The sequence below is a fragment of the Artemia sp. Qi Xiang Cuo genome, chromosome 11 (genome assembly GCF_049724085.1).
Source record: "Artemia sp. Qi Xiang Cuo chromosome 11, ASM4972408v1, whole genome shotgun sequence".
In the NCBI taxonomy this organism is placed as follows: domain Eukaryota; kingdom Metazoa; phylum Arthropoda; class Branchiopoda; order Anostraca; family Artemiidae; genus Artemia; species Artemia sp. Qi Xiang Cuo.
Genome location: NC_142804.1, coordinates 64730134 through 64758060, shown reverse-complemented (window position 1 = coordinate 64758060; position 27927 = coordinate 64730134). Strand labels below are relative to the sequence as shown.

The 27927-nt window shown below is 35.7% G+C and overlaps 2 protein-coding genes across 3 annotated transcripts in view; both read right to left on the bottom strand.

Annotated features, from left to right (window-relative positions):
• LOC148947246 (uncharacterized) overlaps positions 1-12616 on the bottom strand; it is a 40899-nt gene extending 28283 nt beyond the window's left edge. Inside the window, exon 1 of the mRNA XM_089097343.1 lies at positions 12582-12616. The gene's annotated coding sequence lies outside the window, so the exon portion shown is untranslated. The remainder of the gene's footprint in view (positions 1-12581) is intronic.
• An 8269-nt stretch (positions 12617-20885) lies between these two features.
• LOC148947245 (dnaJ homolog subfamily A member 2-like) overlaps positions 20886-27927 on the bottom strand; it is a 46390-nt gene continuing 39348 nt past the window's right edge. For both annotated transcript variants that reach the window (XM_089096951.1, XM_089096952.1), the window contains exon 7: positions 20886-22510. In XM_089096951.1, the coding sequence (XP_088953077.1) occupies positions 22191-22510 (320 nt within the window). In that variant the 3' untranslated portion in view covers positions 20886-22190. The remainder of the gene's footprint in view (positions 22511-27927) is intronic.

Below are 27927 nucleotides of genomic sequence, written 5' to 3'. Positions count from 1 at the left end.
TAACCTGGATTTTTGTTAAAGCAGGTCATTAAAAATAGTTTTACTCCGCATCTCCCTTAAACTTTCCTTTAAAAAATGTGCAATTGTGTCGCATAAGGGCTGTAGTGTCCGGCAACTGTCTTTGAATAGTTGCGGATAATAAAAAATTTTATTTGTGAAATTAAACATATGAATTAAATAACTTAAATTTTATGAATTAAATTAAATATATAAAGGTTTTTGAAAACTGAACGACATTACAAATTTATATACATATTCAGCATAATTTACAGAAATTTGCATTATTAGTGTTACAATTTTTGCTGCCGCAATGACTCTCCCTTAGATTAAACATTTTAATAGAACTGATTATTAAACTCATATAATTATGAAGCATAGAGGGTTCACACTAGAAGGTTCTAGGTTTAACACTCGAATTCAATGGGAGGGAATGTACCTTCCTCCTGCCTCCAAACGGTGGGCTTGTGTGCCACGTCAAAACTAGGGAACCATTCATGCAGACCATAAAGGGGTCGGGGATGCAAACTCTAATTTCAAAACTTCGCTTGGTTACACATATCAACGCCCCAGTGTCCCGCTAGTGCTCGAGAGAAAAAAAAGACACATTAGGTTTTCAAGCTTTTTTTGAAATTTCTGAAAGTGTGATTTCGTAATTTATTCTTACTGTTCAAAGAGGTTTAAATAGTGTATATTGTCATTCCTTAATAAGCTCTTTGCATTAGTGATTTTTTTTTTTTTTCAATGGACATTTTTTCAAAGATCGTTTATTTCAGTTTTTACTATCCAAGACAGGATGTTAAGCATCCAGTTAGGGATTTTTGGCCATGGGAATTTTAATTGTTCACTGTTTGTACTTCCAGCCCTATCCGTTCCAGAAATGAGATAAAATGCTCCATGGTGCGGTATGACACCTTACGATGACGTTTTCAAGACAAATTTATATTCTGCGTGGAAATGTAAGCATGCAGATGTAAGCATGAGCGTTCAAATGAGCTCTTAGGCAGCATTCGGCGATCTTTTGGTACCCTGTTAATGCTGTAGAAATAAAAAAGAAAGTCACATCAGTTTTCAAGCTCGTTTTCAAAATTTTAGAAAAATTATTTTTGTTGCCGGTTTTTACTGTTAAGCTAATCATGGACCGTCGATAACATTTGTTATTCCAAAATCAAATTTAGAAGAATTTTTTTCATTAATAGTTTTTTTTTTTCAAGACGTTCTTTTTTTGTTTTCATTTACTAAAAAGGATGGGAGAGGGAGTATACAAAAAGGGGTGCTGTAAGCATCCATTCAAGAGTTTTCTATCTTGGGGACTATTGTAGCACACTCTCCATGCTTCCCAGCCCTTCATCTCTAGAAATGGCCCAAAATGTTTAATTTATATTCCATATGGCAGTTTATGGTATTATAACCAAGACGACCTTGCAAAACGTATGTAGAAATGATTAAGAGCTTCGAAATAAATCATTAAGCATCTCTCTACGATGTTGTAGCGTACTAGTTTTCGTACTGATTCTGCCAGTCTGCAGACTATTTATGAAACTTACTAAGGGGAGTGGGAGGGGTAGTTTGCGCAGGAGGGACTAAAATACTCAGGTTAAGGGTAATAGTACCGTTTTATGTTTGCCAGCCTTTCTACTCCAAAAAGAGTGCTAAAAAGGGCCATTTTACGTTCCATATGGCACTTACAGATGGCGTTATCAAGACGAACTTATAAAAATTGCCGTAGATATAGCTGGTAGCTTTTAAATGAATTATTAAGCAGCTCTCTACGATGTTGCAATAACCTGCTAGCCTTTGTGTAAAAAAAAGGAGATGCACCAGAGCTCCCCACGTGAAAAACTGATTTTCGTTGCTGTTCGTTACTTCAATTCTTCTGTATAGAGTTTTACCATGGTTATTCTAGCATACCTTCGTTTGGATCCGTCGCTATTTCCGAGGGGTTTTAAGCTCTCTGTTAAGCGAGGGGTGCAATAAACCTTTACTATGAAAATTAACCAAAATATCAGTTATCATGAGCGCCAGCAAGGGGGGGGTCATGGCCCTCCCCTGGAGATTTGGGACTATAAAATAATTATAAGGAAACCAAAGGAAAAAGAGCAGAATATGGAAAAAACATGGAAAAAATGTGTGTTGCGCCATTTTTGGCAGCCTGCCAATAGATTATGACCCTTAATAAGGAAGATATAAGTTCTAATTTGTGACTGAGTGACCCTTCTCCAATTTCCCTCAAACAATTTTTCTCTATGATTTGGTTGGAGTAACAAAAAAAAATCAAATTCTTCATAGTAATGAATGATAAGTAAATAAGGATCCTTGTCAATAACGAAACTGTAAGAGCCTAACTATTGATAACATTCATTCAAAGAATCAGCTTTTTATGGTGATCCTACATATGTATTTGTTTATTAGTAAGTATTGTAGCTATTAGTACACAAGAAATTTCGTTTAATTTTAGAAAACACAAAGAAAACAACTTAATAAGGGGCAATTTCGGTAAAAATATGCCGTCAACTTTTGCTTGCATTGCAAGAGTACCCACGAGCTGATATATGAAGCCTCTATAACAGAAATGTTTCCCCTAGACGGAATGCTGGGAATTTTTGCAGTTTCTCCCTGAGAAGAAACTTTATTTTTGTGTTTTAAAATCATTTTTTTTCCAGAAGTAATTATATTTACCTAATTGTCACTTTAAAAAAGATTTAATTTTCTACAGTTGTGAAGTATAAATGCGTCAAGTATATTGGTGTTTGGTATTCTAAAAATGTCAAAAAGGTAAAGGTAAAGAATATGGCATTGGACTTTACAATCTTTACTGGCGGTGCTTATCTCTGTTTCTTGGCCCTTCAGTTAGGAAGTGCAATGAGGGGTTGGGGGCCAACCATCCTGTGCTTTCGCACACCCTTCCTGTTTACCTTCCCCAGATCTCTCCAGGTACCCATTTAAAGCTGGGTCGACTCTGCATTACTTTTTATACACAATTGAGTCTAAAGTTATTAGATATTTTGGTGTTTGATAACCAAGTTCAAATCTGTCGATACTGTAATAAAAATATCAGTCCAATGCTTCGGCATTGCTCAGCAGAACTTAATGCTGGGAGTTTATATCTTAGTTTTTGTAAGTAGGCTATTGTTTTGTGTATTTTTTTGTAATTAAATACTTTTTTTCATTTTTATATACCTTTATTTTAATTGGCATATTTTATCCATTGCTTTAAAAAAAATGTTTGTCTCTAAGCTTCATTAAATAAAAAAATCAAGTTTTTTCAAAGGAAAGTAAGGAGCAACATTGAAACTTAAAACAAACAGAAATTATTACGTATATTAGGGGGGTTACCCCCCTCCTCAACACCTCGCTCTTCACGCTACCCTTGTGTTTCAGGAGTCGTTTTTAAAGGATTGGGCCAAAATTTAAACTTTAGTGCAAAGAGCGAGGTGCTGAGAAGGGGGCAACTCCTCTCATATACGTAATAATTTCTGCTCGTTTTAAGTTTTAATTTTGCTCCTTACTTTCAGCTGAAAAAAGTTTTCTTTTAATATCTGATCGTTTTTTAAATAACGCAAGGATACTTGGCTCCTACTACACGGAAAAATCCCCCTTCCCACAGAAATATCATCTGGGCAATTTAGTCCTGGTGAAAATTGTCCCCGGACAATTACCTTTAACATCTCCACGGCTAAAATTGAATTGGTAAAGAAAAAGCAAGACATATAAAGAAATTTCGTATAGGAATTCCGGCAAATTCACCCAGTGCAAAATTTTCCTTGAAAATTTCACTCCCTGGGAACTTCCCTCTCAATGAAAAGTTCGTGTAAAATCCTTCCAGCAGAAAACTCATCCTCCTCTCCTCACTCGAAAAGTGTATACATACTTCCCAATAACAAATAAAACAATAGGTAAATTTTATAACTTAAAAACCTTTTCCCGAGGGGCTTTAGGGGGTCATTTTATCTCTAAAGACACAGTTATTGGGCTTTTCAACTATGCTGAACAAAATGGCTATCTCAAAATTTTGATCGGACGAGTTTGAGAAAAAAGGGCCGTGGGAGGGGGCCTAGTTGCCCTCAGGTTTTTTGGTCACTTAAAAAGGGTACTAGGACAATTAATTTCCGTTAGAATTAGCCCTCTCTCGACTCACACGCTGAATCCGACGGTGTAATTTTCATAAAAATTCTGTGACGTCGAGGGGGTCTTTCCTCCTTTTTTCGAAAATCAGGCAAATTTTCTTAGACTCGGAGATTTTGGTGGGTAGGACTAATCTTAATGAAATTTATATATTTAGAATCAGCATAATAAGCCAATTCCTTTGATATATGTATTGATATCAAATTCCTTTTTTTAGAGTTTTAGTTGCTATTGAGCCGAGTCGCTCCTTACTTACAGTTCGTTATCACGAGCTGTTTGATCATAGGCAGCGCGCTAGCGCTGCCTAAGTAAAGAAAGATGTGGGCACAATATGTATTTTCTCAACCCGGGCACTTCGTATCGAAGGAGTTGTCGTAGAAACTTCGAAAAGGGCTCATTCGATTAAAAATTGGAGTGACTACTGCTCTTTTTAATAGTCGAAAGTGATTGGAGGGCAACTAGCCGCCCAACGCCCATCTTTTCCCCAAATACATCCAAGCAAAATTTAGAGAGAGCCATTTGGTTCAGCGTAGTTGTTTTCCAGTTAGAAAATATGTGTTTGAGGAGGACACTCCCCCACAACTTTCAGGTTGTGGCTATATCTCAAAGATATATAATATATATATATATCTTCAAAACAGGCTCATTCGATTGGAAAATAAAGAGCTAGTACCCTTTTTAATAGTCGAAAGTGATTGGAGGGCAACTAGTCCCCCCTCCTCACGCCCATCCGTCCCCCGAACACATCCAATCAAAATTTTGAGATAGCCATTTTGTTCAACGTAGTTTTAAGTTCTGAAAATTATGTCTTTGAGGATGACAACCCCTCTTAGCCCTCAGGACAAGGGTTGTAAGTTATGCCCTAGGGGCATATAAGGTCGTAGAAACTTCAAAAAGGACTCATTTGATTAGAAATTGAAATGGCTTGTGCCCTCTTTAATAGTTGAAAGTAATTGGAAGGCAAATAACACCCCTTCCACGCCCACCATGCCCCCAAACACATCCAATCAAAATTTTGAGATAGCCATTTTGTTCCACGCAGTTAAAGTTCAGGAAATTATACCTTTGAGCAGGACACTCCCCCGCAGTCTTCAGAGCAAGGGTTATAAGTTATGCCCTGGGGGCATATAAGTTTATATTTAAATCTTTGTCGTAGAAACTTGAAAAAGGGATCATTTGATAGGAAATTCAAAGATCTAGTGCCCTTTTTAATAGTCGAAAGTCATTTGAAGCGAAAAAACGCCCTGCTTACGTCCACCTTTTCCCCAAACACATGCTCATAGAACTGGTAAACATCCATTTTGTTAAGTGTTGTGGATTTCCAGATATAAACAATGTATTTGAACGGAACCTTGAACCACTGCCCTCAGGGCAAGGGATGTAAGTTATGCCCTGGGGGCTTATAAGGCTTTTACTGAACGCGTCGTCATAGAAACTTCAAAAATGACTCATTCGATTGGAAATTGAAATGGCTAGTGCCATTTTTAATAGTCGAAAGTGATTGGAAGGCAACAAACATCCCTTCCACGCCCACCATTTCCCCAAACATATCCGATCAAAATTTCTTGATAGCCATTTTGTTCAACGAAGTTTAAAGTTCAGGAAATTATACCTTTAAGCAGGACACTCTCCCCATAGTCTTCAGGGCAAGGGTTATAAGTTATGCCCTGGGGGCATATAAGGTTTTTGTTGAAATTGGCAACTAACCCCCCTCTCACGCCCACCATTTCTCCAAACACATCCAATCAAAATTTTGAAATATCTATTTTGTTCAACGTAGTCGAAAGTTCTGGAAATTAGGTCTTTTAGGATGATAACCTCAACAGAGCCTTCAGTGCAAGGGTTGTAATTTATGCCCTGGGGGCATATAAGGTTTATATAGAAAGTTGCGTTAGAAATTTCAAAAGGGGCTCATTTGATTGAAAATTGAAATTGCACTTCTTAATAGTGGAAATTGAGTTCAGAGTAATTAGCCCCCCTCTTAACCCCACCATTACCCAAGACACGTTCAATCAAATTTTAGAGATACCGATTTTGTTAAACGTAGTTGACGGTTCTAGAAATTATGTATTTAAGGATGACAAACCCCTGAGAGACCCCAAGGCAAAGGTTGTAAGTTATGCCCAGGGGCATATAAGGTTTTTAATGATAGAGTTGTCGTAAAAACTTCGAAGGGGGCTCATTCAATTGGAAATTGAGAGGGATAGTGCCCTTTTTATTAGTTGAAAGTGATTGAACGGTAACTAACCCCTCTCTCACGCCCACCATTCCCCCAAATACATCCAAACAAAATTTTCAGACAGCCATTTTTTTCAACGTAGTAGAAAGTTCTGGAAATTAGGTCTGTGAGGATGAAAGGGCGAGGGTTGTAAGTTATGCCCTGGGGGCATATAAGGTTTTTATTGAAAGCGTCGTCGTAGAAACTTCAAAAGTGCTCATTTGATTGGAAATTGAAAGGGCTAGTGCCTTTTTTAATAGTTGAAAGGGATTGGAGAAAGACTAACGCCCCTCTCACGCCCACAATTTTCCCAGACACATACAATCAAAATTTAGAGATGGCGATTTTGTATAATGTAGTTGAAAATTCCGGAAATTAGGTTTTAGAAGAAGGCAACCACCATCACAGCCCTTAGGGCAAGTGCTTTAATTTATACCCTGATGTCATATAAGGTGTTTATAGGAAGTGTTGTCATGGAAACTTGAAAAATGCTTGATTGCTTGGAATTCAAAAGGCCTAGTGCCCTTTTTAATAATCCAAAGTAATTGGAAAACTTGACATTTTTATAGTAAAGATCGATGTGGATTTAATGTATTATTTTGTTGTTGTTATTATTGTTTAGACCAGGGCACTTTGTATCGAAGGAGTTGTCATAGGAACTTCGAAAAAGGATCAATCGATTGAAAATAGTAAGGGCTGATGCCCTTTTTAACAGTCGAAAGTGGTTGGAAGGCAACTAATTACACACCCATCCTCCCCCTTCAATTTGACTTTATTTTTAAAAACAAAATGTTCCCATAACATTAAATCCGAGTGCACCTTGTTAATGCCAAATCCCAATAACGCATCTCAGCAGTATCCCAAGAACGACTGAGGGTATTATGTTCAAACTTTTGGGACTACTTCTGCTCTTAAAATTTAACCAAAATAAAATAGTATAAACGTATCCAATCAATCAAAGAAAGTAAACAGATTCTTTTGCGAATCGTATCAAATCTTTCATTTCAGTTCAATTAGATGAGGTATGAAACTAAATTAAACATTACTATTTTTGTCTAGATTTTTAAGAGGGTGTATGCTGTTAAAGATTTCTGAAAATTTTGCTCGAGCATACAAATAGCAGAATAAACTATATATTATTAAAAAAACTAAAAGACTCAATTTATTATTTTCATTTTCTCTGAAAAGACTATGTCAATATAAAACGAACAGAAATTAATTAAAAAAAATTTTTCCCACAAAATCAGTTATTTAAAGTAAAGTAAAGAACCCAGTTAAACAAAAAATTAGCAAAAATAAAATCAAATAATCTGCCAAGCGTGAAACTATCATATTTAAGCATCGATAAATAAATGAAACCCAAAACGAGCAGTAATTACAATAAATAACCGAGTCAAACTCAAAACGAGCAGAAATTAACATAAGTTGGGCTCAAAACCCCTATGCCTTCCCAAGGCCAGAATATAATTTGCACTTTACTGAAAAAATACTTTGCTTTGTCAGTTTAATATACATTTACTGATATTTAGTAATCAAAATCTTAATATTATTTGATTTATTAAAGTTATAAAAGTAAAAACATTTATATTATATCAGCACGATCGCGCTGCCTAAGTAAAGAACGGGGACACTCGAGAACGAGACAAGAAACGGGGACTAAGTAAAGAGGAGAACACTTCCCCACAACCCTCAGAGCAAGGGTTTTAATTTATGCCCTGGGGGCATACCTTATGCCCCCAGGGTTAATAGAGGTTATAAGAACGATGTTGGCTCAATGCATTATTTATTAATTTTTTCCTTTAGAGCAGGGTACTTCGCATCGAAGAAGTTGTCGCAGAAACTTCGAAAAGCGCTCATTCAATTGGAAATTGGAGTGGCTTGTGCCCATTTCAATAGTCGAAAGTGATTGTAAGGCGACTAACACCCCTTTCACGCCCACCATTTCCCCAAACAAATCCAATCAAAATTTTGAGATAGCCATGTTGTTTAACGTTGTTTAAAGTTCTGGAAATTCGGTCTTAGAGGATGACAACCACCCTAACAGACCTTAGGGTAAGGGTTGTAATTTATGCCCTGGGGGCATATAAGGTGTTTATAGAAAGCGTTGTCGTTTTCAAAAGGGCTCATTAGATTGGAAATCGAAAGGCCCAGTGCCCTTTTTAATAGTCGAAAGTGATTGGAAGGCTTGACATTCTTATAGTAAAGATCGAAGTGGGTATAATGTATTATTTTTGTTGTTGTTGTTGTTTAGACCAGGACACTTTGTATCGAAGGAGTTGTCGTGGGAACTTCGAAAAAGGCTCATTTTTTCTCCAGCATACAAATAGCAGGCCCAACTATTAAGTCTTAAAAAACGAAAAAGTTTAAAGTATTATTTTCTTTTTCCCTGAAAAGACTATGTGAATATAAAACGAACAGAAATTAATTTAGAAAACTTTTTCCACAGAATATTTTTTTTAAAGAAAGTAAAAAATTCCATTACACAAAAATGAGCAAAAATCAACTACAATAATCAGCCAAGCATGAAACTATCGCAAATCAGCATCAATACATAAACGAAACCAGAAAACAACAAAAATTACAACTATAAATCAATTCTTAATCAAAACGAGTGAAAATTAACATGTGTAGGCCTCAAAACCCCTATGCCTTCCCAAGGTCAGAACAAAATTTGCACTTTACTGAAAAAATACAAATGAATTTGCATTGTCAGTTTAATATACATATACTGATATTTAGTATTCAAAATGTTAATATTATTTGATTTATTAAAGTTATAAAAGTAAAAACATTTATATTTTTGCAGTAAAGTGCAAATTTTGTTCTGGCCTTGGGAGGGCATAGGGGTTTTGTGCCCAACTTATTTTAATTTCTGCTCGTTTTGAGTTTGACTCGTTTATATATTGTAATTTCTGTTCGTTTTGGGTTTCATTTATTTATCGATGCTGATTTGTGGTAGTTTCACGCTTGGTAGATTATTTGATTTTATTTTTGCCCATTTTTGTGTAATGAAGTTCTTTACTTTTCTTTGAAAAACTTATTTTGTGAAAAAAGTTTTTGAAATTAATTACCACTCAAAATCCAAACAGAGATCATTGAAATATTGATCGTTTTTTCTGTGTTACCAAAAGTACAAAACTTTATAGTTTCATGAAATGTAATTAAACAAATAGAAAAAGGATTGTCAACTAAAGTAAGGTACTTTAGGAGTACTTTGTATAAATAGAAAAAGAAAATAGCACCATTTAAAATTGCTGAAAACTAAGTTCCTAGCAGTATTTGCCATCCCAAAGAAATTTCCTGGTGGGACTGATTATAACCTGCCTTGCATTTTCCACCTCTGTGCTGGTAGATATGGGAATGTAACATATTAGCTAAATAGAGAAACAATTTAATTAATTCCTACTCCCCCTACCTATTTCAACATTTACCTGAAGCCTCATGAAGAGGAAGCAGTTTGTGCATTAAAATGTACGATTTTCAGAATCTACCCTACCCCCACCTAAACATTGACTCCCCCTCTCTCATTATAGCTGATGCGCAAATACAGATCATCAAAATTAGCCTGTTTTGATTACAAATAAAGCGAATCAACTTGGTTGAATCCAGTACTGCCACCGTGTGGCATTTCTTTTTTTGCAACTGGAAAGCCTAACGCTAAACTATAGTTATTGATACTTTTAAATCAATTAGCTTCTCAGAATTTTAAATTGATTGCAACCTCTTTGGGGTAAAGTGGTAGTTTGGTGCCCTAAAATGGCAGAAAACAAGACTTTCCGCTGGCCCAATCTGTATGGCCACTTTAGAAAGAGCTTTAACTTCACGTTTGAATGAGCTCCCTCCCAATTATCTAGGACCTTCTATTTGATACAATCACCCCTGTGAAAAACAAAACAAATAAACATGCATGGACGATGTTTCTTCTAAAAAAAAAAACGAAATTCCACGTTTTGAAAATTGGAGCTTGAAACCTCTATATTAGGGTTCTCTGATATGATGCATCTAATAAAGGGATTTTCAATAAGATCGCTTGCTTTTTTGGGGGTGTTTCCCTTTTTTTCAAAAATCATGCAAATTTTCTCAGATTTTTGGTTTTGGGTGGGTAACAATACACTGATAATGTTTTTTATAGCCTGTTTAAAAGCAGCATAAAAAGCCAATACTGCCGGTGTAGCAATTGTCATGTGGATTCTATTTTTAGTTTTGGTGAATATTGGCCCAAGTCACTTTTTACTTCAATTTTTTTATCACAAACTACTTGATAAGATTCTCTTGTGACGAGTTTTTTCTTTTTTTACCAGTTCATTTTATTTAATTGAATAGGACACTAAAAAGAACGAGGGTTAATTTGGCAGCTGGATAGTAAGTTTAAATTTTGTTTTTCTTTCGCTATTCTATTTTTTTTAATGTTTGAATATAAAAGGAATTTAAGTTCGAGGGAGGGAGAATTGTTCTGTTATGAAAGAGGTACAATATAAATGGCCGTTATAAAATAAAAAAGTGGCATCTATGCAGATAGAATTATTTTTGAGTATCTCTACTCCTTCTGAGAACTATTCTAAGACGTAGAAAATTGCATAAAGACAAGTCTACATTTTTTATAATCTACGGAAGCAATAAATCCTTTTGTAATTTTGGTTCGAGTTTGATTTTCTTTTAAGATCAAATACATAATAAATAAATATACTATCGATTAAATAAATCGATCCCTTAGCCAGAAACCATTGTCGTTTAAAATTTACTGTATTTTGTTTCATTTTGTATGCAACAAATACGGTACCTATACGGTACATACGGTACAAATACGGTACCCTTGCTCTTTTTATTTGAGATTTTTTTTTTTACTAAAAGTAGTTAAATATAAACTCATTCCTACAAAAAAATTCCCTGAAATTAATTTCGTACCTTTCCTGTCACCCAACCACCACTGATATTTTGGCGTTTCCCCCCCCCCCTGGAAAATTTTCTGCCGGCGCCCTTGTCAGTTATCATTCCCGAATCAGTGTCAGATGCCAATTTTTTCTACTAGACACTTTCTTATAAAAACATGTTTTAAACTTTCAGTTACTATGGGTTGTGATTCACTTCATTATAAAAATACTGTTCTGCTGACAATCAGGACCGCGAGTTTGCAATCTAGATTGTTAATACGACAGGCTAACTGGAATACAAAATTTGGGTTTTCGATTGTGGAGGTAGGCGTTTCCTGGGTCTCAAATTACAAGTTAATATATTTTGCTTTTCCGCAGTTTGCAATTCACCAGCCCAGTTTTTGGACAACCAGTAAACTGGTGCTGTAATTGTAAACCGGTTTATAAACTTCTTTGTTTCACTGATAATTCTAAATCTCATTTCAAGAATCTGGTCTGTCACTTGAAAAGAGGGTACTTTCCCATTATATGGGCATTAACAAGGAAACCAGTGACGAAAAACTCGTTTTTGATCGGTTAATTCAATAGACGGCTTCAGAGTAATGCAATCCATAACGTGGTTTTCATTGCGTATGCGATATTTAAACTGCTGTTTTTGGGGGTTTAGGGGGGGGGGAGTTACCTAGGTTAGGTTAGTTCACGTATTTAATATATGCAATGCTTTGCCCCCAACCCCTCTAATGTGCAAATATATAGCCCAAATTTGTTTATAGACTATTATATATACATCCTATTTTATTTTATTTCATTAGCATTAACCAACCTTGACTTTTTAGAAGTGCCCATATAATGGGAAAGTACCGAAAAGAGCTTGTAACTCAAATACTGAGCATATAAGACTACTGTTATTTCATGTATTTCTAATTTCAACTCTCAATAAAAAATAGTTTTGTAAAATACTTTTAATTTGGACACTCGAAAACATTGTTCATTAAGTTAGTAGTTACCTTGATAATTAATATGATGCAAATAAGTTTAAGAAAATCTTGTAAATTTGAGCATATGTATCAAAATTATAAATAATTTTCATTTTTATTTTAGATGAAATAGATTTTACCCCCCCCCCCCTCCTTTAGATTGTAAAATACATTTCTGGTATTTTCATTGAAAATAACATTCATTGAAAAGGAACAATAATAAAAAAATACCCCCTTTAGCTTTTAAAAATACATTTTACCCCCTCCCTTCCCATACTTCCACGAATCGACACCCTTGCTGCAGCCCCACGTCCTCTTACTCCCTATTTAAATCATCAAGTTTTAATGGTAGACTTCCCAATATACGTGTTAGACGAGACCCATAGATCTTACCTGCGGTTCTAACTTCCTTTCCTTCACGATTCTCGACAAAATAACAACTGCACAAATTTTCATTGTTAGAAAACATCTTATAAGCTTCGGAAAACCCAAAAGTAAGTATAGGCGTCTTACCCATAATAAGTTCGCCCCAAAGGACCACTTTTTTCTCCAGTTGACTTCTGGTGCTCCATTGAGAGTCCCAGAAGTCTATCAGAATATTGTTTCTTGCTCAGTGTATTCCAAGCTCCATTGGGGAATGATTGTCATTTTCTATTTATAAGCTTGCAATGGATTGTTCTCGGAGCTCTAGTGAGAATTACTAACCAAAGTTTCTTGTGTTGTTCGTCAATTATGGTCAATTACTGGCAGACAGGTCAATGCATAGAAATGACGTAAATAGCAAATAAAAAGTATAATAGAACTCTGTTCATGACAAGGAAAACACTAAATGCCAAAATAATAAGTAAAACCAAAATAGTGTAGAGCATATTCGAGGAAAATTGAACATAGCAAGATTTTCTCTTATTTCAGAATATCTCCCTGGGAGCATAAGCTATCTTTAATTAATGCTAGCACTTGAGAAATATGGAATCATTTTAGAAAAACATTCTCCCTCGAAGCACTTAAAACAGCATAAGGTTAAAGGATAAAGATCCACCAGAGCCATTACTGGCGCATCGACGTTTCCGTAGCTGGGTATTTTTTTACAGGGACAAGTAGCGAGCCTGTCACCCAATCTTGCTGCATCAGGGGCCGATCCATGGACCCATATTGCCAAACAGAACATCAATCCACTGTGTTACCACAAGATCAAAACGGCATAAAGGATATCCTAATTATTTCTTCAAAGATAGCTGGGATATTCTTTTCATCTTGTGAGTGCTCCGGGATAATGTAAATCATTTTGAAGACAAGAACAGGTTCTCTCTGCACCCCTCCCTGGAGCAGGAAAACCTCGGAAAGGTGGAAGTAAGCAAAATACTATACATTTAATGGTAAACGTTATGAACAGGGGCACATTTGAAGGAAATCCAAAGAATTGTTCTTAAACTATCATATATACTTACATAACTCATTCCCAAAGGCATATCGCTTCATCTTAACCCCCTTATGGATAGATATACAGTCCAGTTTACCAAATATCCCATTTTGTTTGCAACAACAAGCACTAACACTTTGCAGCAGAGAACGCTGCTCAAGCGGAAAAGAAAAGAGCAGTGCTATTGTAAAATCCCCCAACCCCAATGCCTTAAGAACAAATTCTCTAACACAAAAGTAATGATTCTTTCATTATTATTTGTCACAGTCCTTTTAGGGTTGAAATACTTATTTATTTGCATTTTCCCTAAAAAATACAATTTTCAGCTCGAATGTTGTGAGATGCAACAAGTTGATAAACCACTTGCATCACAAACTGGCCATATTTTCTACACCCTAAAATACTTTCAGTTAAACACTATCTGAACTTTGTGAACCTGCGGTTTTAGAGAAATGGCAACCTCCATCATATACAGGGGAATGCTTATTGCGAGTGTTAAAATTGCCCTTCACTTTCTTTTATATCAGTCTGTTTTATCTCATCAAATACTTGAGTCCATGTCTCTAATATTCTGCATTAATCAAAATTCTCTGATACCTAAGGGCAAAGCAGTTTCTGAATATACCATAACTATTTTCATTGCCTGATTAAGACTGTGTGGGGCTCCTAGATTAATGAAATTCAAAAATAAAATTGAGTTGCCCCCCCCTAAGGTTAGAGATCCCTTTACTACTTCCCGTGCTAGCCCAATTTGGTAATACGGCCTTAGCCATTATTTTGCATAAGTTGAAACGCGTTTTTTAATTTTCGGTTGCTATGGGATGCGGTTTGCTCTTTTTAGATTGAAACTATTGCTGTAAATTGGAGTAAAATAGTTAAAACTAAAAGTTGCAAAGATAAAATTTTGCTAAATTAGACGTTTTGCTGCACAATTTGAACGACTTTAATCCGTTTTGCCGGCTGATTGAATACATTGTCAGGAGGAAGGAGGTAGGTGCCTCTCCGCTTATGAAACGACTCTGCCCCTATACCGTATATCATTAAAATATTTTACGACAACCCCTTCTCTACCAAGTTTCTATAGGAATCGTTCTTTACTATAACCTAAAATCGGATTTTAGCTATGGGAATAAGCTTTTGGCGTCAATGTCTAACTTCTTATTTTCTGAAAGTAAACACATATTGCGTCATCAAAACGTCTCATAACTTAACTCTGCCTCCTGACAACGTTACTACTTCTTTAAATGAGGTTCCTCGTCCATATTTAGGGCTTCTCATAAGACGCAAAAAGTGACGCGGCATAATAGATGAAACGGCAGAAGGTAGTTTTTACACATTCAAGACTCCCGTACCTTATTTTTGAGATTATTCAACGTTTCCACTATGTTCTTGTAATTTAGACCTTACCTCCAAGGATTTTCGGCATAACCGAGGGTATTTCTAGAGTTTATTTATTTTATTTTTTTTTTAATTCATTAATTCTTACAAATTAGCAGAATAGTCCCCGAAACCACACCTAATTCAAATTCGGCGGGGGTGGACATGATTATAGTTGGAGGTGGTGCGCCGCCAGTGGGCCATCAAATTTTTGGTCGTGCGCTGCCGAATGATTGGCGCTTATTCCATTTTTAGCATTTTTTCGCACGTTTTTATTTTACTTCCAAAAAATAAATTGATATTATTTCTTATCGGAATTATTTCTTCCTTCTAAGCAAAAGTTCTTGGGATTAACAATTCATTTTCTGCTTCATTACCATACCGAATCCCAAACAAAATAAGGACGAGATATCAATCTTAACTTTTCCCAACCTTACTTTTAATCCAAATGATGGACAGTGAGGCCTTAAACTGCCCGAGAATTGATCTGACAAAATAGGGAATTAAAAATTTTAATCTAAATCAAACTCTGAAATTAAAAAATCGAAATAAACTTCCTTCCACCATATCTCAATGGCTAAGAAACCTCAAGGAAATCTGATATCTATATCTTACTCCATGTCGGGATTTCCTGGTCTTGTACCCTGCATTCTACTTCTTTGACAACCTTATACCTATGTGGTAATTCCCTGAGGTCTCTTCCCTTCATTCCAATATTTAAAAAAGCATTTTTATGTCCACTTTAATAATGTTTTTCCCTCAATGTCATCGCAACGAAAACTAGCGGTCACGTTTTATAATAAGACCTTTTAAAAGTTAAAAGATTTTTTTTTAAAAAGAGCTAATTTTCTCAATGAAGTAAATACAGAAATTCGAAATTAAAGCACAGAGAAATTAGCCAAGGTAACTAGCAGGATGTAATTCCTGAAAATTTTCTCCTATGTAATGAATTTTGTACTTTGCAGAAAACATATTTTCCGTAAATACTTCAGAAAAAAAATCATTTCTTTCGGAAATTAAAACTTGAATTTTCCTATCCTTTAAGAGCAAATTTATGTTTTAGGAACTTTTCGGAAGTTTAGCTGGTGGGTCATTTATATTTGTCTCCATGCTAGTTAGTCTACCAGATACATCCTAATTAGTGTTTCATTCTTGTTTCTAGTTAAGTTTTCAGAAAATTAGTTCTGTAAAAAAAGTCAATTAAAATACTAATCCTGTTGGCTAAAGTCAAACTTTGTTCGTTTCATATACTTACCCGTCATGTTCAAGTGCGCCCACAGTGCCTTAATTGCTGAGATGGGAGAGAGAATAAATGAACTCTTTTATTCTCAAAGCAGTTGGATAAAATGTTTAATTTAAAAGATTTTAATATATTACTCTTAGGTAAGAGGAATCAATCATGAAGCAATGAGAAACAATAGTCGCTGTAGCGTAGAGAGTGAGAGGTAACAATCGCCTTATTATGTAGAATAATTTCTGATTATTTAAGCTATAATATTGTTCTCTACTTTGACACAAATCCTTTTAAATTTTATTTCCATTCGTTTTTAATATCATATTCATTGTATCATATCCGTATCCACCCTTGGCCTTTAAGCTGAACATTAACTCCCTTTGAACCTCTTAATATTTTTTATTTCAAGTGGGACTGAAATAACAAAATGGTTTTTAGGTGGCTATATTTGTATTTTTACAAGAGGATTCACTTGAAAAATATTACCCCTGGCTAATGTCCTGTATCATATAGTACTTATTAAAAAATAAACCCACCGGGACAGGGCGAAAAAAAATAACGAAAATAACACCTAAATAGCATCTTATCAAAATAAACAAAAGTCACTTAATAATATCATACAAATACAATCTTTTACTTCACAATAGTTGGGGAGTAAAATTCCCTTTCACGGCCTAACCACATGCATAGTCCAAATGTATTCCTCCAACTGAGAAGATACTAGAAGTTAGATCTTCTCTTCGTATTGATAGGAAGGACCCCTCAAGAGAGTTTGGCCCTAAGAAACTACACTTAGAGGGATTCCGGTACCCCAGACGGGAAATCCACTGACCCCCACATTCCCTAATACTTGCTCGCAATAATGCAATAGTGCATAACCGTCCTTCCATTTTGCATGGACTGTGTAACTTTATGTTTAGAGACAAATTTGGCACCACATGGCAATGTGACCTCTGAATTTAGGACAACATTCGCAGAGCTTTTCATAAGTTCAAAGCCAACTAGCTATCTCCTAATTTTTGGGCCTTGTCGGGCCAAAAGTTGGAATTGCTGTAACAAGAAAATTCTTTTGATATAATTATTGTCGTCACAATTTCATTCTTTAGAGTGGAGCAATTCGTTCTTTAACAAAAATTCGCTACTACAACATGTTTGAAAAAAAGATGCAGCATCTAATAAAGAGAAGCTGCATTGCGCATAAATGAATTTTTAATTCTGGCTTTGAATTTAAGAGTTTGATTCTAATTAAATTCTAAATTTTATATTCCCTATTTTGTCAGATCAATTCAATTCTCAGGCAGCTTAAGGACCCATAATTAAAAATTCAGGACACTCAACTAGAAATATACCCAGCAACTTCCCTTAAAAGCTTGTAGTTGTCATGCATATGACAAGCTTGTATGCAGTGTGGAACCATCATTAAACGCTTAGCCATAACTATTAGTCCTGCACCACTAAAAACCCTTCCGTGGCCGCACTTGTTGCTGGCAACAACAGAACTTCTTTTGCCAAAGCTGCAATCCATGGCAGTTTGGGAAAATATCTTTTCCACAAGGCAATCGCTGGATTGATTGCACCAACCTGGACAAGATCTTTTGATCTTCTACCAGGGGCTACCAAGCTCGAATATAAATCAACTTGACGCGTCATCATTTTCGTCCTGTTCTGCATAACCACTGCCCTGGCATATCAACTGATTAAGCAGCTTCCTTTTCTTTGATGTTTGATTATGAGGTGATTCAGAGTTGCTGTTCTTTCGAGGAAACCCACTAGGTACATTCACACAATTGATTGGGGTAGCTGATACACTGACAGCATCAGAGATTACAGCCTCCTCTTCAGCATCGTTCCTCATTGTATGAAAAGATTCTTACTACATTAGCATACTTGCCAGTAGTTGAAGTGACGGGAGCGGAGTTTTGATTGGATAAAGTCGGTTCACAGGTCATGCGATAAAGTATTCTATGTCACTCTGCAACACTGGAATCTTGACTATTATGAACAAGAATTCCCTTCTTGTCAGTGGACCATTAATTAGGTTCAGAAGCCCATCAATTTCATTTATCTTAAATATTTCTAAGTCCAAAAGCGCAGATCTTTGGGAAGCGAAAGTCAAACTCATTTCGCCTGTGCTCTTTCAGAAGCAAAATACAATCACTATCATTTGTTTGTTCCCAAAAATGAACTTTTAGGAGGGCCCGACAGAGCACAACGATATTTAGGATGGAAAGGATTCTCCCCCAGCTCTCTAGGGGGTTGGATGCTATCGACCTTGGAAGTTTGGCGAAGATTCATGTGAAATCATTTGAAAATTGCATTTTGTATGTGTAGACTTTTGAATTATTTACTATTGTCTTGACAAAAAAAACAAGAATCGACCCGACCGTGTAAGCGTTTTGAACAAATATTTTCAGAAAGTAATTTGGTTCTAGAAATTCCCGGTGGTTCGCCACCGCCCACAATGATGGTGGCGCGACGCCACGTCGAAGTATTTACGGCGGTGGGACGCCAGTCCCGGCTTCGGGGACTAGTGCAGTATCGTTTTTTGTTTATTTTTCAACATTGGTGTAGCGTTTAGAAGATGTTCCTATAATGACGATGAATTAACTACATCCATATGTTATATTCTGCTTTCATATGTAATAATTTGGGATGACATTATCCCCCTCGCCATTCCTTGAAAGCTTTAGCTAAATACTGTTAGCCGTTCCTGAGATCCACCTTTTTGACAACCTTACCAAAATTGCCTTCACAAATCCTTACCAATATTTTCCCAAATCCTATATACACATGTTTCAAATTTTAAACTCTTTATTTGTCAGCGTCCTATATAAACGTACGTCACATATTATACGTAGTAAAAACTTTCGGCTTTTTCTTGGCCGATTATTGTAAAGAATGAACCAAGGCAATCAGGCAGACTCAAATATGACTTCGTTACCAATATAACATTATCTTGCATAAGAAGATGCAGTTTTTGTAAAGAATTATATTGTATTTTAAATATTATGTTTAGTTCATTACAAGAAGCACTAGATATTGCAATTTTCTTCCAAATGATTCCTTAAACAGCTCTTTATGATGTTCCAGTGCCCCACTAGCAGTGGACAAGGAGATAAAAAGAGAGAACAGCTCTCTATCATGCTTCAGTGCCACGCTAGCAGTGAAGGAGGAACACATCCGTGCAACCAATGCAAAAGTGATTTTCCTCATTTTTCAAGCCAGGGCTGTAAGTTTCCTGTACAGGGGTTTCGGTAATGGCGATTCCAGTGATGTAATTTTCGACCCGACACCATTTTGTGAGGTTTCTGGATATTTTCGGAATTCCTATAGATTAGTTTTCAAAACACCATTTTACTATTAAGATTAATCGAAACAATACTTACCATACCTGAACCAGCTACAGATGGCAATTTTCCCTCACTAGCCAGTTTTTTGTAACGCATATTCTAATTTTGGTTACTATAGGCAGTGGTTCGTTCTTTACTAGGTTGCAGCTATTGCTGCACCCATGATGTCTGTTTTGGATATTGCGCTTGAAAATGTCCAAGAAACAACTCAATTTATGAGAAGAATTTTCTAATAGTCGTTCTGCCATGTGCATCGCACACAGGAGCAAGAACCTCGTAAAGAACGACCGCCGCTGTTTGTATTAAGACCACGCTGACTGTATGACAAACAAGAAAAAAAAAAAACGAGAAAACGATTGTAATATCAGTGAGTGGATAGAAAAGAAGCGCAAAACACAGAAGTAGACGGCTTGGCGGAGGTCCTTGCCAAAATATCTGTTTTTTTCTTTTTTGCTTCTTTTCTATCCACTGGCTGATGTTACCCTCATTTTCTCGGTTATTTAATAATTTTTTTTTGTCTGTCATACGTAATCACTTTTATTCAAGCCGAAATGGATTAGTAGCGAAATGAAGACATGTTTCTAGTTTCTTTATCCAATTTCGAAAAATGGGAATTCAATTTTTAATACAATAGACGGCCACATGCAGTTAGTTGCAGTTCAGAGTAACGGGTGCCAAATTAAAAAAAGAAACATGGATAAAAACAGCAAATATAAGCAAAAAATACAGAACAAATTAAGAACGTTTAGCTTTTCTTTGAAGTTGTAATTGTTTGTTTTTTTTAATCAATAGACTGTTAATACTTGGATTTTTAAGAACAAAGAGTTGGCAACTTTAACCGATTGATTTCAACATGGCAACACCGAAACTCAAAAACTTCAAAATTTTGAAACTAACAATAGAAAACTTTTAGAAAATGCTTGACTTCCAGGTATGAATAGACGTAAGACGAATTCAGGGAGCAGAATTTATTTTTTATTTCAAAATAAATTTGTGCTTCAATGATTTTTGCAGTACCACTTTGAAGTTCACTTCACAAGATTCTTCATATGCTATGATGCATAAGATATAGTTCAGCAACCAAGTGCTACTTTGTCTTGATACAAATCCTCCACCAGTGAACTACTTTATTCATGACTAGAGTATCTTTTCGTTCTTTTTACTGGCTTAACATTTCAAACAGCAGAACCAGTCATAAAATTTATATTTTCATTATTTTTACTCTTTTATTCGTAGGAAAATAATCTCCTCTTTCCTTTGCCTGCGTGAAATGTATAACTTTGCCTGTGGGACATTGACAACTGCCTTTGACATTTCATTTAAAGAAAACAAGAATTTGGAATTTCTCTTTATTGGATTGGAAAAAATATGAACAGATACTATATTCGAAAAAAGTACTAAAACACATACAGTCTTCTGAACTCCCATACATTCGGGAACAAAATTTCAACTACTATAAAAAGCTTCATTTACCGCTCATGACGTGTATTTTACTATAACCAGGGACCCTGAACATGAAGATACTGCATACCTTGGACAACATAAGTGCCCATGAACAAAAAACGCCACTAACGATGTCATCCCTCAGGGGCTTCTGATGGCACTCTTGACTTGTATGCTTACAAGTTTTAAATAGACACCGATCGACACCGACACGTTTGGTCGATTTATGTTGATCGACAACGTGAAGATAGACTAAAACGACACTTTGGAAAAATTTTAAGATGCAAATTCACCTTATTATGCCGTATCGACTCAGACATTACATAACTGCTTAGCATGACTACTGCATAAAAGAGTGGAAAACCTGTTTCATTTTTTATATTCAGACTGATTAATTTTGCCGTAGCTTAGAAAGTACTGATAATTCGTTAGGTAAATAACTTCTTCGTAATTTTTTTAAGAAGGAGGGGGTGTATTTGTGAAATATCATAAGAATGCGATTATATGCCTAAACTTAAACTTGCTCTAAAGGCAGGGGAATCCAGGCATTGTGCGCTGGAACGTTTACGACTTTACCAAAAATCATGTTTTAGTGAAAGACGCAACACCTTTTAAAATTCATCAAAAAGCCTCAAACCTTCAAAAAAGAAAAGAAAAAAGAATCATGCAAGCTAGAAAACACATTACACAGTCTGAATAAAATTACTGAATGCCATCATACAAAAATAGGGTAAAGATAAGAGGTTAACATTACAAACTTAAAATGAGAGAGAAAGGGGCCATAGAGCTAAAGAAAATGTGACTTTGATAAAAAATATTTAAAGTTTATGACGAGGAACGTCTTGGAGATCTCTATGTGTACAAGACTCTCAATCGTCTATTTTCTACGCACATCCAAACGTAGTTCAAATACAGCAAATCAAGAATGACTTCCTTCCTTCAAGAATGACTAATTTACCCAATTGTGATCCTCGCTAATGTCACTAAAGTGCAGTATCCTGTTCTTTGAAATTTTCCTGAATCCTGTTGCTTGGAATTTTTAAGAAAAAGCCTAAAGATCATTGTTATAACCATGAAAAAAAAATCTGCGCAAATTTTTAAATAGAAACGTCATTAAAGAACGCGACTTCAATCATTATCCTAACAGTGACGCACAGGGTAAATTTTTTACTAAAATTTCACTGATGAGCACACTGTATGCCACCTCCAGGATGCTCATCTTCTTCATCACTATCATATGCACGCCTCTGTCCACTTGGACCGGCTGCACTTTCACTTTCAGGATCAAAGTCATGCAAATCTACTTCTTCTACATCATCGCCTACAGGCATTACAAATTTCGGTCTAGGTGGGAGTAATTTCTCCAATTTGGCATATTTTGCTTCATCACCGAAATGATCTTCTGGAAAATCAACTTCAAACTGTGCAATAAGGTGACCTTTAATTTCTGGATGTCTATATTGTGGCATTCCTTCGAAAGGTATGACCTTCTGAGCACCTGAAAAAAGGCCCAATTTGAGTTCAGTTTCAGTTCAGTTCAGTTCAATACGGGTTTTAATTAAAAAAATACAAATAAAAATACACTTAACTCAATTCCTTGTGCATTGATGCACGTTTGAGCCCGTAATAATTACATACTCTAAATACAGCGTGGCATCCTGTCCTCTCCAATTTCCACCCCGAACCGCCATCAAATAACAATAAATGTTATTTTTTTAATGTTTATTTTGTTAATGTTTTTGACAGATTTTTTTACTAAAATATTTCAGCCACCTTTTTAATCGTTTAACGGTTTTAACGGTTTTTAATCGTTTATCCGAGGAATGAGCGTTAGCAATTCTGGAAATCGAAAGCGGCTGCAGGAGGCCATCGAAACAATAATTTGAGCGAAAAACGGTTTTCAATCCAGCTCTTTAAAGCTGTAATGAAACAAACACTAAGAAGATTAGCGCCCCTTCAAAGAATCGTTAGTGCTCGCTTAATGGTTTAATTAAAAAAAAAGTTTCACAAAATAAAACAAACTACCAAGCGTGAAACTACCACAAATCAGCATCGATAAATAAATGAAACCCTAAACGAACAGAAATTACAATAAATAACCGAGTAAGACTCAATACGAGCAGAAATCAACATGAGTAGGGTTCAAAACCCCTATGCCTTCCCAAGGCCAGACCACAATTTTCACTTTACTGAAAAATTATAAATGTTTTGAAGGAGGCACACTTGTGCCTCTATAAAGAGGCGACCCACCACAATGTTAAGCGATTTCAGGTCCTAGAGGTCGCAGAGAGACGGCAGTAATCGCATTTTGTAGCCCAAGCTCAAACTAAGAAATTTGCAAAATTTCATCCTCCTCCGACTTTATCTTCATGGGGTAAACTGGGCCGGAAGTTTGGACCCTCCCACCACAGCCCCCCCTTTAACGGTGTCCGATTGGGCTGAAATTTAGAGGTTAGGCTTTCCTAGGGCCCGGGAGCTAATCCTCGAAATTTCAGCTCAATCCGATCACTCCTTCCCTGTTTTCAAAAAACCAAATATAGCCACTTAAAATTCATCATCATTTCTTTTTTTTTTTCTTAGCCACGCCTACATGCCACAGTTGGCAACGGATCCGGTTGAATGAGGACTCATTCGAAGCAGAATTCGACCTGTTAGGGCCTTTTGATATTTTCAGACCGAAAAAATTATCCCCCGAATTTACATTTACGAAAAACCTTAGTTTTTTTCAAATAATACAGATAAACAGGTTAGACATGCTTTGTTATGGAAATATCTGCGCGTCAATTTTCATAACAAAGCATGTCTAACCTGTTTATGTGTATTATTTGGAAAAAAAATACGTTTTCTAAAGAGTTAAAGAGGCTGAGTTACAAGGTCAACCCTTAAAACGTACAGGGATTAGGAGGCACAGTTGGGGGGGGCTGTTAAAGAGGCTGAGTCACAAGTTCGAACCTTAAAACGAACAGGGATTAGGAGGCACCCTGTACGACGTGATTTGAGTATTCAGGAATTAAAAGCCTTAACACAAGAATGTTCAAGAGCGGGGGGTTGGGGGGGCGCCACCCCCCCAACTTCAACTCCTGACACGATCAGCTAACAGTTAGTCAAGCAATAATAAGTAATAAACTGTACAAAAACGTGTATAAATTATTTGAAAAAAATTACGTTTTCTAAAGAGTTAAAGAGGCTGAGTTACAAGGTCGAACCTTAAAACGTACAGGGAGGCACAGTTGGGGGGCTTCCGCCCCCCATACCCCCGCTTTCGCAGCCTTTAAATAAAAAAAAAAAAAATTTAACTGAAAGCAAGGAGCGACATTAAATCTTAAAACGAACAGAAATTATTCCGTATATGAAAGAGGCTGTGCCCTCCTCAACGCCTCGCTCTTTACGCTAAAGTTTTTATTGTTTAAAAAAAGAGTTGTGAGAAAGTCAAACTTTAGCGTAAAGAGCGAGGCGTTGAGGAGGGCACAGCCTCTTTCATATACGGAATAATTTCTGTTCGTTTTAAGATTTAATGTCGCTCCTTACTTTCAGTTTAATTTTTTTTTTTATTTAAAGGCTGCGAAAGCGGGGGTTTGGGGGCGGCAGCCCCTCAACTGTGCCTCCTAATCCCTGTACGTTTTAGGTTCGACCTTGTAACTCAGCCTCTTTAACTCTTTAGAAAACGTAGTTTTTTTCAAATAATTACTTTTATAACTTTAATAAATCAAATAATATTAACATTTTGATTACTAAATATCAGTATATGTATATTAAACAGACAATTCACATTCATTTGTATTTTCGACAAGTCCTTCGATAGGAAGTGCCCCAGTCTAAGACAAAAAAAAAAAAAAAAAAAAAAAAAACATTGTCCCCACATCGTTCTTTATTTAGGCAGCGCGATGGACTTTCTGCAATGGAGCTGAAAAAGGTCACAAGTAAAATTTAAAGAAAGTATTAAATTCGTGTGAGGGAGAAAAGGGTAAAGTAATGAACAATGGGCCGGAGGTGGAGTGTTAGCAGCTGAATTGGCCTCCGGTGGCTCAATGCTGCGATAAGTAGTCAGTAGAAGCAGTTTACGCACTACAAATTGCGAAAACAGTATTTCCTAAGAAACGATGAATATAAAGGCCTTTCTCTTAGATGATCCCCCATGAAAACAAGCAGAACCCCCTCAAGTACTAGAATCCTTCTTACGCCAACAGAAACAAGCTGTCATTGGCCTACCAATGCAGATGCAAGATAGATAAACTATGCCTTCATGAACAAATTTGAATCGACATTTGCAAAGGAGAGTTCAAAATTAACGCCCCCCCTTATACTTAAAGTTCTCATTTTGTTCCTCAAGTGCATTATATAGGAGCATTTCCACCCAATATATCCAGACAGAAACACGCTTCTTTGTCCTTATAGATTTCAAATATGTAACATTTTATGCAGAGGGCCAGTTCAAATTTCAACAAACTCCCTGATATTCACTGAAGGGAGGGCAAACACTCCTAGAGACAGAATAAGTAGGCAGAAGTTTCGGCTAAATAAAATGTAGCTTCGCAAATCTTTATCTTATTTTTAGTGAGCATAAACATCGTCCGTCTTTAATCTTGCTACGCTGGCAATACCATGTTTCACTGTAAACTTACCCTGACAAATACTATTGGTACGTCCAATGGGGTTATTCTCGAAAAAATTTTCAAAGAAAAATTCTCTGGCTTTTCTCCTAATATATAGCATTGTGGCTATTGCCACCTGAAATCGACGGGAACAAAGGAGGATACACACCCCCTACAAGCCCTGTAATTATATTTCTTCCTGCAGATCGCATTATTATATTCCCCCCCCCCCAATCAACATGAACAAAATTCCTGGTCTGATGCTCAGATATTAAAACTTGTGAGGCAGACCGTACATTCATGGATGTAATTCCTTATGCACCATTTTTGTTTAAGAAACGTATTCGAGTCTTGTTTTGTAAACTTTTCGCAAAAGTAGCAGCAGTCAAGTCATATTATGTGTAAAAACTAAATTAAGACAAGGCAAAATTGAAAAAATAATTATAAAGGCCTGAATACTTCGGCTTCACTTACGTAAAAAGAAAGAAAGGAGAGAAAAGAACTAGGTTAAATAGTTAGCATATACTAGAAAATAGCACATGAAAGATGAAAAACACTAGAGAGTAAATAACTCATATCTGATCAACTAGACTTTGTTAACAGTTTTTTTCTGGATTTGCATTGTGCTTGTTTTACCATATTGGGAGCAAAATTAAACCTTAACACAAAATAATAATAATAAAAACAAATAAATCAAGAGAACAAAAACAAGAAGCCCGTCTACTATAAATGTAAAAAAACAAATTGGTTATTATATTTTGCTTTTGGTTTACTTTGGTAATATGTCTTAAAAATATCTTTTTTATATTTAGATTATCAAGTGGTCTAAGAACGTATTTACGTCAAGCTTACGGAAAAGCATTTGACCAATGTTGTTCTAGATTTTTTCACAAATGAAGATCACAAATCCATATATGAATATCAATAAACCAAACCATTTTACTTTACTCTATTAATTCAATTAAACCCTGTTCAAAGCAAGAACTACTTATGCTTTTTTTCAACATGGGAGTGGTGAAGGCTCGGAGTCTGTCGACCCAACAAAATTTTGTTTCAAAGGTACTGCCCCGTTTGACATGAGCCTTTTAACCTTTGATTTGATTGAAATAAATACCTTATTGGAAAGGATTAATTCGGCAACAGATAAGTAAAGTTTTCATCAGCTCGTCCTGGAATTTTTTTTTTAATTGAGCTGCGCATCAGAGGCTCGCAACCAAAAACCATCATCTCACAATATTATTTATCATTTTGAAATAATTTTATAGTTATTGGAAAAAACTTTGCTATCTTCATAAGCAAACTTTATTAATTAATATTAATAAATTATAATATTTTTATTAATAAAGCATTTTTTTTGGCAAAGTCTGTTGTTCTTGACAACTTCAGGCTTTTGAGTTAGCAAAACAGGGAAGTACTTCCTCAAACATACTTTTTATCTCTAAGAAGTTAGTACGGAATACAATACTATCGTCCCATCTTTACCTCAAGATTAAATAATTTTTCTGCCTGATTCAACTATTAATACACCAGTACATATACAGTATACAACAAATATTTATTGTTGTGCAATAAATATCATATAATATACATTAAAAACATTTTATTTATATATAAATAATAATATAATAAATATTTATTTGTTGTTTAAACAAATGTTTATACACAAATAAATATTTATTGTATACATACTGTATACAACAGCCGTGGAGATTAGAAGAAAACTGAGAGGTTTTCTCGAATTTCTTTTTGCATAGCTGTATTTCTAATTCAATCTCATAAAAGACCAGAGTTAGTCTAAGGCACCTAGTGATAATTATGGCACCCCAAAAAAGCCCTATAGCCTAGTGCAAAATATTAGTAACAGGCCAGAATTGGTCTAAGGCACCTAGTGATAATTATGGCACCCCAAAGAAGCCCTATAGTGCAAAATATTAGTAACAGGCCAGAATTGGCCTAAGGCACCTCGTGATAATTATGGCACCCCAAAGAAGCCCTATAGTGAAAAATATTAGCATGAGATATCGTCTGTTTTTGATTATACCAACAAGATTGAAAATAACCCCAAGGATTTACTTTATGCACTACATGTAACCAGATTGACTCAAGAGATAGGTAGAGAGATTCAATTTTTTGCGCCTTTGGGGAAAAACCGGTTAGGCTATATTTGGTTTGACGCGAAACAAAAGTTATTTTTTTTTTACTTTTGTATGCATAACTTTATCATTTGACCAGTTAACGTTAAATAAAACAAGTTGCCTTTCTTCTAGTCGACAAATTTGAGTTTACCCTTTTTCTAATTTCCTACGTTCTTAAAAAAAAAAAA